The 15,888-nt window shown below is 39.8% G+C and overlaps 1 protein-coding gene across 1 annotated transcript; it reads right to left on the reverse strand.

Moving 5' to 3' along the window:
- Positions 1–12,296: 12,296 nt before the first annotated feature.
- Positions 12,297–14,610, reverse strand: LOC118735607. The gene is made up of 4 exons (XM_036465454.1): positions 14,165–14,610; positions 13,612–14,111; positions 13,004–13,542; positions 12,297–12,527 (listed from the first exon to the last, which is right to left on the reverse strand). Exons 1-4 carry the CDS (start codon positions 14,369–14,371, stop codon positions 12,394–12,396), a joined length of 1,380 nt encoding a protein of 459 aa, XP_036321347.1. The 5' UTR covers positions 14,372–14,610; the 3' UTR covers positions 12,297–12,393.
- Between the last annotated feature and the right edge of the window lie 1,278 nt (positions 14,611–15,888).

Genomic DNA, 15,888 nt, shown 5'->3' on the forward strand with positions numbered 1-15,888 from the left:
CATACGGATCTGTAGAGCCATGTGAGTATGTATGTATATACCTCAGACCCTCTTCTGTTCGCCATCAGCGCCAGACACTCAACATTTTAATTCAAGTAGGGAGTAACGTAATTTAAATTTAAAACTAATTCAATGAATGAATTAAATAGAATTGTAATCTGAATTGGAATGGCGAGTGCCTAATGCTGACGAGATGACATGATAAGATTAGTAGCCTCATGGGTCTTTGGAATCTATCTTATGGGCAGTAGCGCCGGCGTATGCAGACGCGCCGGCGTCGCCGCCGCCGCCGATTCTTTTTCAAGTTGACCACGCCGCCGCCGCAAAGCCTGTCGGCGTAAACCTCTACTACATACACAAATTAGGTGCTGGAGGGGGAATTGTAAAAAAAGAAGTTGCCTTTGATTGTAGACTAACTGGACGTGCAGTTTTTGAAGAGTGGTTTTAGGCTTGATAGAATTTGCAAGCATGCTTTTAGGTGCAATGAATAACAGGACCTGGTTAAAAACAAATACAAAATTACAAAAAGGAAAATTTAAATTGATCGAATGAAGAAGAGGCAACGAGCAATTATCCACAATATTTTTCAACTCCATGCATATAACACGGTGTCGGTAACGTCGATAACACTGTTTACCCGTTGATTAGTGTCAACCAGGCTTCGAGCAACCGGCCCTAATAGCCCAGTTATGCATACTTGTACTGCTAGAGCCGTTTTCACCATCTCTGGTTAACACTAATCCGCAGTTAAACATTGTTACCGACGTTACTGACCCAATGTTAAATGAATGGAGTCAGTACCGTCGGTAACGATGTTTAACTGGGGATAAGTGTTAACCAGTGATGGTGAAAATGGCCCTAGCAGTGGAAGGTTGCATAACTGGGCTATTAGGGCCGGTTCTTCAATGTCTGATTAGCACTAATCGGAGGTAGAAGCTCCGGTTAAATATAACGACTGCTTTATCGATCAAGGGCCGTTTTCACCAAATCTGGTTAACACTAATCCGCAGTTAAACATCGTTGCCGACGTTACCGAAACAATGTAATATACAGGGAGCGGATTTTATGGAAATTGCCTTTTTTTCTGCTAAAGAGATAGAGTATATTCGATTAAGGATGTCCACGATTTAGCTTTCCCTGACTCCATATATACACATTTGATGTTGCCTTTTTTTTTGCCTTTTTTAAGATATTTGCCTATTTTTGCCTTTTTTAATTGCCTTTTTTGCCTTTTCTACCTTTAAAGTGATTATAGCATTTACGCTATTTTTTTAAAGATTAAAAAATATACACATGCCCAAGCGGCTTATAGAAGCGCAGGGACCTCTTGCCAAATTGGTGTTGGGAAAATTCAAAGCCGTTTTCTCAGCTAAAGGGCGAGGAAAACGCCCTTATTCCTGATAATATGAACGTTTCAAACGTTCCATATTTAAATTGGGCTCCACTTGTATCAACTTACGTCGAGCGCATATTTAGTACATTCAAGGCTTTTCTTCGCGAAATTCGAATGAAAATGCTGCCAGAAAACGTCAAAATGCATCTTGTGGTTCAATGTTACTACAACTATACAGATTAAAGTTTTATGAGTTAGAAACTCGAAAGGATAAAATAGTCAAAGATTCAAAGTACAAATTTTTCACATAATGAAACTAGGTCATAGTTTTTCTCTTTTTACTTGTTATATAAACATTTCTAAAATAAATGTATTTTTTGATTGTTCATCGTATTTTCTGTCTTTTTTTAGTGCCTTATTTTGCTTTTTTTGCAATACCTAGTGCCTTTTCCTGCCTTTTTCGCTATTTTGTTTTGCCTTTTTTGCAATACCTAGTGCCTTTTCCTGCCTTTTTCGCTATTTTATTATGCCTTTTCCGGCCTATTTCGTTATTTTATTTTGCCCTTTTTATATGTTCGCATATACTTTTTGAAGCTTCCAAGATTTGGATAGCTTTAAAAAAATATTTTGGAAATAAAAAAAAATAGAATTTCCATATCTATTAAGTAAATTCTTTACTCTAAAATTTAGGTGCCAACCCTATTCCGAAATACGCTGGAATGAATGGTACATATCTTGAGCATCCGCGTACTATGTATACATAACAAATGTTGATTGAGAATAACAAAATAAAAATTTGTATTACAAGGAAGCGTGGCAACTCTGATGGAAACTATTTTCTGACCAAAGTTCTCAATAATACTGTGGCGAATACTGCGGCAACACAAAGCGAACAACGAGAAATAGGCAGAATGTTCGAGGAATGACGTAGAATGTTCCACAAAGAGAAACGTCAAGTTGGATGAACACTGCGAACAGCGAGAAAAAGAGAATGAGCGATAAACTTCAGAACGTTCTAGAGTTGCCATAAGTGTGAGCGCAGGTATATAAGAGCCACGACACAGCGGAGTGGAGTCAGTTGCAAGTCAGCAAGCTACAAGTAAAGTGAGCAGAGAAGCGAATTGCGAATAAGCAAGCTATAAGTTTAATTGTGTGTAACAAGTTCAGTAAAGCGTTGTAATTGCCTTAACAAGTATTGTAGTATTTTTACTGTATTAGCAAGTATTGTAAAATTGTTTGTTGTACAATAAAGTTAATTGTACTACAATTCGGTCATCGTTAGCATTTATTTAACAATCCAGCGATACGAGCCCGAGTATATTTGGGAAATCCCTCAAGGTTTCGAGGATAATCGTAACAATTGGTGTCAGAAGTGGGATTGTTAAATAAATCCCGAAGGATAAACTTTTGAAAATGGCAAAAATTCAGGACTTAAAGATTGAGGAACTCAAACAGGAGTTGGAGAAGCGAAATTTAGCAACCTCCGGAAGAAAAGTGGAGTTACTATCACGGCTGCGAGAGGCTATGGAAGCAGAAGGCATCGACGTGGACAAATACGACTTCCAGGGTAAACTTGACGATGCATTCGCAAAGGATGAACAGAAGGATGAGGCCGCTTGTTCGTCGAAGGATGTGCAGCAGACATCCGGGAAGGTTGAAGAACAGCAAAAGTCTCCAAGTTCATCAACATCTATGGACATGAACACGTTATTGGCTGCCATGTCACAGATGTCATCACAGCTGTCGTCACAGATGCAAGCACAGGATACACGTATGTCAAAGATGTCCTCACAGATTTCATCCCAGCTGCAAGTTCAGGAAACACGCATATCATCGCAGCTAGATGAAAAGATTACTCAGCTACAAGAGAATTTATTCAAAAATAACGCGGAACTGAGAGAGAGACAGGATAAAATCGAGGAACGACAAGATAAAATTGAAGCGCTTATTAGGGAAAAACAGGAGAAAGTCGAAGCTAAGGTGGATGAGCTTGAAGATCGTTTCCGGGGTTTGCAGTTGAATCGTCCAGCTACTTCGACGAACGCTCCCAAGGTAAAAACCCCATCCTTTGACGGCACGATTCCTTTCCAAGTCTTTAAGCTCCAGTTTGAGAATACAGCTACAGCAAATCACTGGAGCATGGAGGATAAATCCGCTGCATTGTTCGTTGCATTAAAAGGACCTGCAGCGGAAATCTTGCAGACTATTCCTGATTGTGAAAGGAACAGTTATGATGCGTTAATGGGTGCAGTGGAAAGACGTTATGGTAGCGAGCACAGGAGACAGATTTACCAGATGGAGCTGGAGAATCGCTGCCAGAAATCCAATGAGACTTTACAGGAATTCGCTTCCGAGATCGAAAGGTTGGCTCATTTGGCAATTGGAGACGCATCTGGTGAGCACCTTGAAAGAGTAAAAATCCAGAGGTTCATCAACGGAATGCGGGACATGTATACCAAGCGAGAGACGTACGCGAATCCAAAGGCAACATTTGCTGAAACCATCTCGTATGCTCAGACGCGTGAAACGGCGGCGCTCCTAAGTAGACCAGCCTACAAAGCACATCGTGTGGAAGTGGAAGCACCGGAAGAGACAAATGAAATGCTGAAGAAGATTATCCAACTGCTGGGCGAGAAAAAGCATGGTTCTGGCAAATGTTTTAAATGTGGAAAGTCAGGCCACTTCGCCCGCGATTGCAGCGCAAGTTCCAATGGTCACAACAATTCAGCAGGACGCAAACGCAGGGCTGAAGGAGACGAAACCAACTCCAATCAGTCGTTATACTAAAACGAGCCAGCAGCAAGGGGCGCGCGCTGGCTCCCGCAATTGAATGCCCCATAATCTCCGTCTCGCGAATTGGCAGAAAAGCGAGCAACGTTACTGTTGGTGGATATGTGGACGGACATGAGCGAGTACTAACTGTGGATACGGGCGCATCACATTCCATCATTCGATCTGATTTGGTCACTAAAGAGGTAAGGCCTTTACCTGGAGCAAGGTTGAGGACAGCAACTGGTGAGGACACCCAAGTTGTAGGGGAGGTAACATGCAAAGTCGCAATAGGGAATGTGACGGTGTTACACAAGTTCATAGTCGCGGCGATTATGGATGAAGTCATCATTGGATTAGACTTCTTGCTTGATCAAGGTATGCAGATCAACATGAAGAACAGGGCTATGACGTATAACAACATGGAAGTGCCCCTTAGGTTTGGGTATGATGGTCCGTACAGCAGCAAGCGAGTGATCCTAGAGAAAAGCGAGCAGATTCCACCGAAGTCAGAAGCAGTTGTGTGGGCAAAGATTGATGGAGATTGTGGGACAAACAAATTGTGGGTTGTTGAAGCAACACAAAATTCTACACCGGACGTACTTATTGGTAAAACCCTGGCTAAGACGCAAAAGGATGGACGCATCCCAGTTCGAGTGCTCAATGAGTTCAAATCACCAGTCAAACTCCGAAGAGGAACTGTACTGGGGCAATGTCGAGAGGTAGAGGCAATCTTCAACTGCGAAAAGTTACCTGAAAGCGATGATTCCATTGGCGAGAATGACATTGCGGAAGACATTAATGCATGGACGGAAGGGTTGGAAGAAAAATACCAGCACAAGGCTAAGGAACTTCTCCGAAGATACTGCAACATATTCGACAAGAATGGCGACAAACCAGGCAGGACTAACGTTGTGAAACATCGCATCGATACTGGCGATGCAAGGCCAATCCGTCAAGCTCCTCGGAGTGTTCCCCTTGCCAAACGTGAAACTGTTAGCCAAATAATAAACGAAATGAGCGAGAGTGGTGTGATTGAACCATCAGCGAGTCCATGGAGTTCGCCGGTAGTACTTGTGAAGAAGAAGGATGGTCAAATGCGGTTCTGCGTAGACTACCGGAAACTAAACGATGTGACGAAAAAGGACAGCTATCCTCTTCCCAGGATCGATGACACTCTGGACTCGTTGACTGGAACAAAGTGGTTCTCAACACTCGACCTTAAGAGCGGTTATTGGCAAGTGGAGGTAAGTGACGAGGATAAGGAGAAGACAGCTTTCAGCGTTGGAGACGGTCTGTGGCAATTCACGGTGATGCCCTTTGGATTATGCAACGCTCCTGCCACTTTTGAACGACTTATGGACCATGTGCTCAAAGGACTACATTGGAAAACATGTTTGGTGTATCTAGACGACATTATCGTATTGGGTAAAAGCTTTGAGGAACACCTGAACAATTTGGAAGAAGTTTTCCAGAGGATAGCTGGCGCTGGTCTGAAGCTAAGTCCTAAAAAGTGCTCACTGTTCAGGAAGGAGGTGAACTACTTAGGGCACAAGGTGACAACGGAGGGCATCTGTACTGCGAAGGAAAAGATAGAAGCAGTAAAGGAGTGGCCAAGACCTAGGAACCTGCACGAACTACGAAGTTTTCTTGGGCTATGCACCTACTACCGCCGATTTGTTCCGAATTTCGCCAGCGTTGCTAATAGCCTCCACGAGCTCACTAGGAAAAATAGAGCCTTCGAGTGGAACAAGGAGCAGGAGGAGGCTTTCCAGGCTCTGAAGGAACGACTATGTACTGCACCTATGCTAGCGTATCCCGTTCCAGGGGCAACGTTTATTTTGGATACGGATGCTAGTGGTTATGCCATAGGAGGCGTACTGTCACAGGTAATTGATGGGCAGGAGAAGGTAGTTGCCTACTATAGCCGGTCGATTGGAAAACCAGAGAGGAACTACTGCGTAACTCGGAGAGAACTACTTGCGTTGGTGGACTGCGTCAAACATTTCCACAAGTACCTTTATGGGCAACGTTTCCGAGTTCGAACGGACCATGCAGCGCTGAAGTGGCTACTACAGTTTAAGAATCCAGAAGGACAGCTAGCTCGGTGGATTGAGAGACTGCAAAGTTATGACTTCGCCATTGAGCACCGCAAGGGAAATGTCCACGGTAATGCTGATGCCATGTCCCGCCGCCCATGTAGCCTGGAATGTAAACACTGTTCAAAAGCTGAGGGAAAAGAGGACATTATAGACGTCCGTCTAACGACAATAACACCAGCGGAAGAGTGGAAGGAAGAACAGCTACGAAAGTGTCAGCAGGAAGATCCAGATCTGGAGCTTTTGATGCATGGACTGGAGGTGGACAGGAGGCCAACTAAGGAGCAAATGGCAGCGGAAAGCCCCATCGCAAAGGCGTACTGGGCACAATGGAACAGCTTAAAATTAATATCTGGCTGTTTGCATAGGGTATGGGAAAGCGAAGATGGCCAGTGCTCCCGCAACCTGATAGTAGTTCCAAGGGTAAGAATTCCGGATGTACTCAAGGAATTCCACAATGGTCCTAGTGGAGGGCACCTGGGAATCACGAAGACCCTGGAAAAGGTTAAGCAGAGGTTCTATTGGGTTGGTTGTCGGCAATCGGTCGCAGAGTGGATTGCTAACTGCGCGGAGTGTATTGCAGCTAAGGGGCCGAAATCCAGAAGTCATGGCCAGATGAAGCAATATAACTCAGGTGCACCTTTCGAGCGGATTGCCATGGATGTAGCCGGTCCATTTCCTATGAGCGCACAGGGAAACAAATACGTCCTTGTGATTATGGACTACTTTAGCAAATGGCCGGAGGTATACCCGATTCCAAACCAGGAAGCTAAAACAGTAGCGGAGGTATTCACCTACAATTGGGTTGCGAGATACGGTGTACCTATAGAGCTGCACTCTGACCAGGGAAGAAATTTTGAGTCGGAAGTGTTCCAAGAGATGTGCCAGATACTGGGTATCCGGAAAACTCGAACGACGGCTCTTCATCCCCAATCAGACGGCATGGTGGAACGGTTCAACCGAACCCTGGAAGAGCATTTGCGGAAGGTCGTGGACAAGAATCAAAAAGATTGGGATGTCCGCATACCCTTGTTCCTGATGGGATACCGGTCAGCAGTGCATGAAACAACGGGTAAAACTCCTGCAAGGGTAATATTCGGCAGTGAGCTCCGTTTGCCTAGTGATCTGAAGTTTGGGGTGACTGGTGATGCTAGAAGGATTGGAAAAGAGACGTCAAACATCCTGGAAGAGGAGCTGAAAGAGATACATGCTCTTGTGAGACAGCGCACACAAATTATGAGTGACAAGATGAAAGCCAGGTATGATAAGGCGATGAATTCCGAGGGTTTCCAGGAAGGAGATTTGGTGTTGCTGTATAATCCACAACGAAAGAAAGGTTTGTCCCCAAAACTACAATGCAACTGGGAAGGTCCGTATAAGGTCGTAAAACGGCTAAATGACGTAGTGTATCGGATCCAGACCGTTGGGAGACCAAGAAACAAGATGAAGGTGGTCCACTTGGAAAGGCTTGCAGCGTTTGGAACCGCAAGTGTGTCTGATCGGGACGATCAGACTTAGGTGGAGGGCAGTGTGGCGAATACTGCGGCAACACAAAGCGAACAACGAGAAATAGGCAGAATGTTCGAGGAATGACGTAGAATGTTCCACAAAGAGAAACGTCAAGTTGGATGAACACTGCGAACAGCGAGAGAAAGAGAATGAGCGATAAACTTCAGAATGTTCTAGAGTTGCCATAAGTGCCAGCGCAGGTATATAAGGGCGCCGCCACCACGAGGTGAGTTAGTTACGAAGTTGCAAGTCAGCAAGCTACAAGTAAAGTGAGCAGAGAAGCGAATTGCGAATAAGCAAGCTATAAGTTTAATTGTGTGTAACAAGTTCAGTAAAGCGTTGTAATTGCCTTAACAAGTATTGTAGTATTTTTACTGTATTAGCAAGTATTGTAAAATTGTTTGTTGTACAATAAAGTTAATTGTACTACAATTCGGTCATCGTTAGCATTTATTTAACAATCCAGCGATACGAGCCCGAGTATATTTGGGAAATCCCTCAAGGTTTCGAGGATAATCGTAACAATACCTTTCATTTGATATCCATATTGCGATGTTTTAGATAAAGTGTGTAGAATCTAAAATAAGTGGCAACCTTATACTATTATCCTAAGACACAACATTTTGTGTACAGGGTAAGCATTGTCTAAGAACCTTCTCTTGGTACCCATGAATAGTAATATTTTACCTTTTTTTCTAAAAAAAAAATTAAATAAATATGCGATTCAAAATAGGTGGCAACCTTATTAAAAATATTTTTGAATTAGGGATCTTTAAAATACCTTCCGTTTGATACCCATATTATGATGTTTTAATTAATTTGTAACTAATTTCGAATAGGTGGCAACCTTATACGAGTCTTCTCGGAGATATTGCCTATGCAGATAACTTTAGGCTGTGTGCGAGTTTAACTAAATTTTAGTACGTAAACTAACATTCCACTGGAAATTTCCAGCACTGCTACAATTTAGGAAAACAGCTGCTAAAACTGTGCGAGTTCGTTTGACAACCTAAATTGTTTGTTTTGGAATTTGAATTTGTTTGCTTTTAATAAATATATCTATAAAATGAATAATTTTGTGGTAGCTTTGTGACTATTTAACAATATAATAAATTTGCAACAAAAAAGGAGAATGCTCCATCCTGGCATCTATAAAAGAATCCGTTTGCTCTTCTGACCCTGCGAAATAATATATGTACATCCATCGAATTACACATATACTTATCTGAATGCAAAAATCAAATAAATTTATACTTACATCTTTCTGAATATTTTCTTTTTTGTGCCATAGCAATGATAAAAATTATTTAAAACATCAAAAAATCGTTGTTCACTTAATCGCTCGCTCAAATATATTTGACTGTTCAATTTAGGTTGAAAAGTATGCTCGCAGAAAATCTAATTGTTCCTATTCACTGCGTTACCAACACTGTCCAGTGATTTAGGATTTTTCTCTATTTAGGTAGCAATTTAGACGTACTCGCACACAGCCTTAAAATCCAAAACATTATCTGTGTACAAAATTTCATCAAAATCGTTAGAGCCGTTTACGAGAACCCTATGGATATATATATATACAAGAATTGCTCGTTTAATGTAATAAGATATGTAATGTTCGAGTTGAAAACTAGCATTTTCTGAACTTGAGAAACAATCATATTTTCTTACAAAACAAAATGCTCTTTTTGTTGAGAACGCTATGATCCTCCACTTGAGGTACTGTTGAACAACGTTGGAGATTTGAAAAATACCTCAGTTCCCAACTTAAGCTGGTTGAGCTTAAACCTGAATGTTTGTTGGGATGCAAGATAATTTAACTGTTTTGCGAGTTTTAGTATGGCAATGCTGCCGCATTTGGCAGTTCAGTAACTAGTGATGGCAAAAAAACTTTAATAATCGATTAATCGGTTAATTGATTAATCGAAAGCATTCGATTAATAATTGCAATTAATCGTAAGAAATTAACCGGTTAATCGGTCGTTTCGATTAAAATCGAAAATAATAAAAACCATTTACTAATACCATGTTCTGACCGACAACGAAAACACTTTGAAAACGAGTTTTGGAATTGTGGGCTCAAGGCTGTTCACACCGGCTGTTAGTGTTTTCGTTGACATTTCTTACATCCTCGCATTGCAGTTTTGCTACACAAAAGCAAAATCAAAATGCTTTTCCCACATTTTCTTTTCATTAGCAACCTCTTACTACCATTCTTATTTTACTTTTGCCAGCCAATTAACAATAAGTACGAAATAGCGTATTAAAGATGATAAAATATGAAAAAACTAGTGAAGACACCGATTGGAACGAGTGGAACGTGAGTTTTCGAGTAGTTTTCAGCGAAAGCTGGTTTTCGTTTGACAGATTTTACACGGACGAAAACACATGTTTTAGGTCGAAAACCAGTTTTATACAATGTTCTGACCGACAACGAAAACACTTTGAAAACGAGTTTTGGGATTGTGGGCTGAAGGCTGTTCACACCGACTGTTGGTGTTTTCGTTGACATTTCTTACATCCTTTGTTTACGTTTTTGCTGCACAAATATAAAACCAAAATGCTTTTCCTTCAATTTATTTTCATCAACAACCTTTTACTTCCATGCTTATTTTATTTTGGTCAGCCAATTAACAATAAAACCGAAATGGCGTATTAAAGATGATAAAATATGACTTCCACTTCGATAAATAATCGAAAAAAAACTAGTGCAGACACCGATTGGAATGAGTGGAACGTGAGTTTTCAAGTGGTTTTCAGCGAAAACTTGATTTCGTTTGACAAATTTTACATTGACGACAACACAAATTTTAGGTCGAAAACCAGTTTTAGCAACGAAAACATGTTTTCGATGTCGGTCAGAACATAGTATTAGCAACGAAAACATGTTTTTGATGTCGGTCAGAAGATGGTATAAGTAATAAAAATTGACCATGAATTCAGTGCGCAAACAATCAAGAAAACTAAAAAATGAGGGAAACAATAATTAAAAAGATGTTAAGTAGTACACCATCCGTTATACACCCCGTGTCAAAATTATAAGCGCATCACAATAATTATTTTTGTTATTCAAAAAATTCGAGCTTTTTAATTTGATTTTTAGAAAGATTTTCAGTATGCGTAAGCCCATTGCTGCCGCTGTGGTGTAGTGGTAAGCAGTGCGCGCTTCCACTCCGTAACGCCTGGGTTAAAACCCTGGTCAAAGCAACATCGCAAAAATATAGAAAAAAGGTTTTTTCTTAACAGCGGTCGTCCCTTGGCAGGCAATGGCAAACCTCCGAGTATATTTCTGCCATGAAAAACAGCTTCGCATAAAACTACAATCGCCGTTCGGAGTCGGCGTAAAACTGTAGGTCCCTCCGCACTGTGTGACAACATCAAGGCGCACGCCACAAATCGGAGGAGAAGCTCGGCCAAACACTAACATATGTGTAGCGCCAATCTATTATTATTATTATGTAAGCCCATTAAATTTTTGCATAAAAAATTGCAAAATTGAAGTATCACTTACCGTTGATTTTTGGCAATTTTTTTTTACGGTGATGCTTATTTTCTTCCATATAAAAAAGCGTGTGGAAGCAAATGCGAAACACCGCATATGGAAAATAAAATGCAAATATGTGGATACCTGCGTTGTGTTTTTTTAGTTGTTTTATTTGTTTAGTTGTTAGGTTAAACTTGTGTTGCGCTTTTTGCAAAAATATCGTTTAAAAAATTTGCAGAATACGAGAATATAAAAAATCTCCCAACTAGTAAAAGTATACATATATATGTATGTACCCGGTAGAATGGACACATATTATTGCTAATATTTTTGAGTTGTAAGAATGCCAATTTTGTTACGGAATTTTGATTCATTTTGGCTGAGTAAAGTAGCCAGTTTTTGTTGATTTCTTGTCGATTATTATCAAAATTAAACGGTTAATCGCTCGATTAATCGAAAGGAAAATTTCGATACAATTAAATCGTTAACCGAATGAAAATAACCGATTATAATCGGTTATTCGTTTAATCGTGCCATCACTAGTTCAGTACTATTGTGAATGGGAAAAGTAGCGTCAGAGAACGTATATTTACGTTCTCTGGTAGCGTTTGCTACTGTCAAAAATTTACAGGAAAGGAAAATAAGGAAAAACAAGCAAAGGTTGGTTTCTTTTTTATTTATTTTGTGTAAAATTTAGACAATTACAAAATAAAGACTTGTATTTGTCAATTTCAGATGTCATTAATAAAGAAGCGAGTTGTTTGGAGCGAGCTGGACGATAAAATTTTACTAAAATTGTGGGCAGCACGGGCTGCTGATTTGCGGCGAGCCAAAAGGAATCGGCACATTTATGCTGGAATTTCTCGGGAAATGAATAGAAAATTCACTGCGCAGGACATACACGTAAAAATCAGGAATTTAACACAAAGATATAGGTAAATTATAATAAATAAATAACTTGCACAACTCATTTGCTTGATAAATTTGCAGAAATGAAAAGAAAGGGGGTGCGTCGGCAGGAAGCCCATCGACATGGAAGCATTTTATGGCGATAGAACGAATAATTGAAGGAACAGCAGTTAATAATGCGGAAGTCTGTGGATCATTTTCAATGGTTTGTTTTTTCATGTCAAGTGTATTTTGTGTTTTTTAAAATATTTCCATAAACTAATTTTTTAGGACAGCCTATTAAACGCAGACTCTCAGTCGCTGGCATCAGCAACCCCATCAGTACGCTCATCATCACCACCAGCTCCGTCAACATCGTCACCCTTGCTAGTGCCACTGCCGCCACCATCACCACCTCTCTCGCTTCCTGATACATCATCCACTTCCCCTGGAAGAAGGAATATTTCGGAAGAAATTATAAGAATTATGCATGAAAATACAGAAATATTGAGGAGTGTGATGGAAGATACGAAGGTGTTGACAAACGAGGTTGTTGCTGCCATAAGAGAGCAGAATGATACCTCAAAAGAATTTTTAGGCTTGATGAGAAATTTAATAGACAAAATGTGAAAAGGAAATGTGGATAGTTGGAATCAGTTTTGTTGAAAAAGAAGGGAAGACTGAATTATTCAGGCAGGTTCTGCAAATTTCCGATTTAATTTTAACAAAGTTCACATTGAACTCAAATTTAATGGGGTTGAAATTCACTCGGAAGTGAATTGCAGAAACTCTCTGATTTTAATTTTATAGCTATTAATGAGTTAATAAAAAAAAAGCAATTGAATGTATATAAAATCATATTTTGATTTTTTTTGAAAATGGATTCGGGTTCAATATTTACAGGATTTTTATATTGGTTCTTACGAAAACTCTCGGCTATTGCATTTCTAATAGCGGATGCGTTCACATCATTTTCGCCAACTCTTGTAGTATGACATGGCTGACTTCTGGCATTTAAGTCTTCTCTGGCATCTTGCCTCCAAGCGGTATAGACCTCGTCGTTTTCCAATTTTAAAAAATTGTGCAATATACAACACGTTCTAATTATGATATTTACGTTTTTTGGTGCGACCTGCAAGCGTCGACCTATTTTTCTGAATCGAGCTTTAAGTTGCTCGAATGCTTTTTCAATAGGGCGACGGCATCTAGATAGTTCGTAGTTAAAATTTTTTTCTATATAAGACTGATTCGCTGAATATGGAAATGGTTTCATCATATACCGCGAGAGCCCAAAAGCCGAATCGCCTATAAGGAAAACGGGTACATTGACTCCACATATGCGTTTGCTATTCTGGTTAAAAATATCCGCAGTTTCGTGATATCTTTTTAATGCACTATTTTCGAAAACATCAGAGTCGTTGTTTTTACCAGGTGAACCAATGTTTATGTAGGTAAATTTTGATCTGGAGAAGATTGAGACGTTTCATAAATTTTTTTTTTTGTAAATAAGCTTAAAGCAAATTTCAATATACCGGTGGTCACAGCTCGCTAACAAGATCACCGAGTACCAACCCTTGCAGTTTTGGTAGTCTACTGCACTCTTTTTTGGTGGTTGAATTTCTATATGGCAGCCATCCACAGCTCCAAAACACTGCGGGAATCCTAGGCGTTCGAATCCATCAACAATTTTTCTTATCTCTTGTGGATTAGGAGGATAGGAATTAATGGAAGCAGAAAGATTTTCACATACTGCTTGGCAAAAATCCAAAAGAATTTCCCCAACAGTACTGCGTCCCACACCGAAGAGACTTGCAACAGTCCTATACTCCGCAGCTGATCCCAAAGCGAATAGTGAGACAGCTACTCTTTTATGAAGTGGAATACATGGCTTCATATTACTGTCCACCTTTTCAATGTCTTTAACTTTCTCACAAATTCTTCGAAACGTATTTCTATTGACTCGAAAATTTTCTTTGAAACGACTTTCGTCCATTAAAGGCACATCACGCTCCCAAAAAGTTCCATTGCGTTCCTTAAAGGAATACCGGATATTTATTATACAATGAAAATGAAAGGTATGCTTACCAATTTCGACAGCTGCCTTTCTCTGATATCAGGAGGTGTAACAATCACAGCTTGGCACAGCAAGTTAAGGTTCATGCTGGCCAATCCATTAATTATTTTCATATTATTTAATAATTTTAATAGAAGAATGTGAAGTTTCTTTTTAAATAAGAAATTGTGTTTTGCCAATAAAACAGCTGCCATTCGTATTTTTTCCCTCCTTTCCATTTTGAGTTCAAAATTTGTATCAAATCAGCTGGCAACTAGTAAATGCGGATAAGTGCTCCGTCAGGGGTAGAAATCGTATTTGAATTTGTGCTACCTAATACAAATTAACTCAGCATGCCTGCCAGGAATTTGAATCAGATATGCCAGAGTTTTTACGCCGCTAATGTATTCTTGGTTCACGGGTATAGAGGTGGGTAACTCAGCACTGTGCTGAGTTACTGGTGCTTACTCTTAAGCTGAAATTAGTCAAGAACGTAAACCTACCGATACGTAAACCCGAGTCAGCTGACACGATCTGTCTTATACAGCGTTTTTGCTGCATTTAAAATGCAACATTTAGCACTTTCGAACATATGTTTTCGAAGAGCGTTCATGCTATCGCATTTAGCAAATGTACATTTACGCAAGTTCGAAATCGTATGCTTTTGACAAACAGCCGTGTTCCAGTCGCTTATTCAGATCCGTATCTATTATGATAAATTCTCACGGAAAAGATAATGCCCAAAAATCCCTACTGAAAAGGAAAAAATAAATTCTAAACCGAAAATTCAATACAAAAACTTGAATTGTTTTAACCATAACCAAACATTTGTTTGTGTATATATTCATTTGTCGGTGCTGTCAATTATAATTTCCACACTTAATTAGGAAACAAAACAAACGGAGTTGATCACAAATTAATCCAGATTTCTATCAGCATCATATCGATGTTTAATTTGCGTAACTTTTCTTTATCCAAATAATGTAAAATAATAAATGAAATCTCGATCGGCGATCACTGAAACGCAGCTAGCGACTGTATACTCGAAAAAGCAATGTTGCCACTTCTTCTCATTAAACCATGTTCGAATCGTGGAAATTTTGGAAGATCACAGGGTTGCTTTTAAATTTAGATTCTAAATGCAAAAATGGAGTTGCATTTAGTTGCAGCTTTAAGCTGAAATTAGTCGAGAACGCAGAACGTATACTTAAACGCAGTCTGTATACGCAGAATTTTGTCGATTACTGGAGCCCTCAGTGTTGCTTACTACACTGTTGCCACTCTTCAATGCCTTTTCATAAACTTACCTTTCAACCACAATTTTTCGTGCTATAATAGATTGTAACTAAATATAAACTACTTAGTTTTCAACAAAAACCTTATTTAATAGTAAATTTCAAATATTTTAAACATATTTCGAATAGGAACTTATAACTTTTTTACCATCTGCAAAACTGACGAAGTGGCAACCATCTAAAGAAGGAGAAATCAGCTGACACGGAAAAATCTAAATTCCGCAGATTTCTGCGCTACGGGCTACAACTACAGAAAAATTCTGCGGTGTTGAGTTTTCATTTACATGGCGCTTTGGTAAGACTTTGGTGTCAGCTGACTCGGGTTTACGTACCGGTAGGTTTACGTTCTTGACTAATTTCAGCTTTACAGGCCAACCTAATATTCACGCACGCCGGCAGTTTACTGTCAAAAATTTCTCATGCATATACATCTTGTATGGGACTAACCGAAATTGACCGGC

This window comes from Rhagoletis pomonella, unplaced genomic scaffold, assembly GCF_013731165.1.
Source record: "Rhagoletis pomonella isolate Grant_MI unplaced genomic scaffold, Rhpom_1.0 Rhpom_scaffold_00003, whole genome shotgun sequence".
NCBI classification, from domain to species: Eukaryota; Metazoa; Arthropoda; class Insecta; order Diptera; family Tephritidae; genus Rhagoletis; species Rhagoletis pomonella.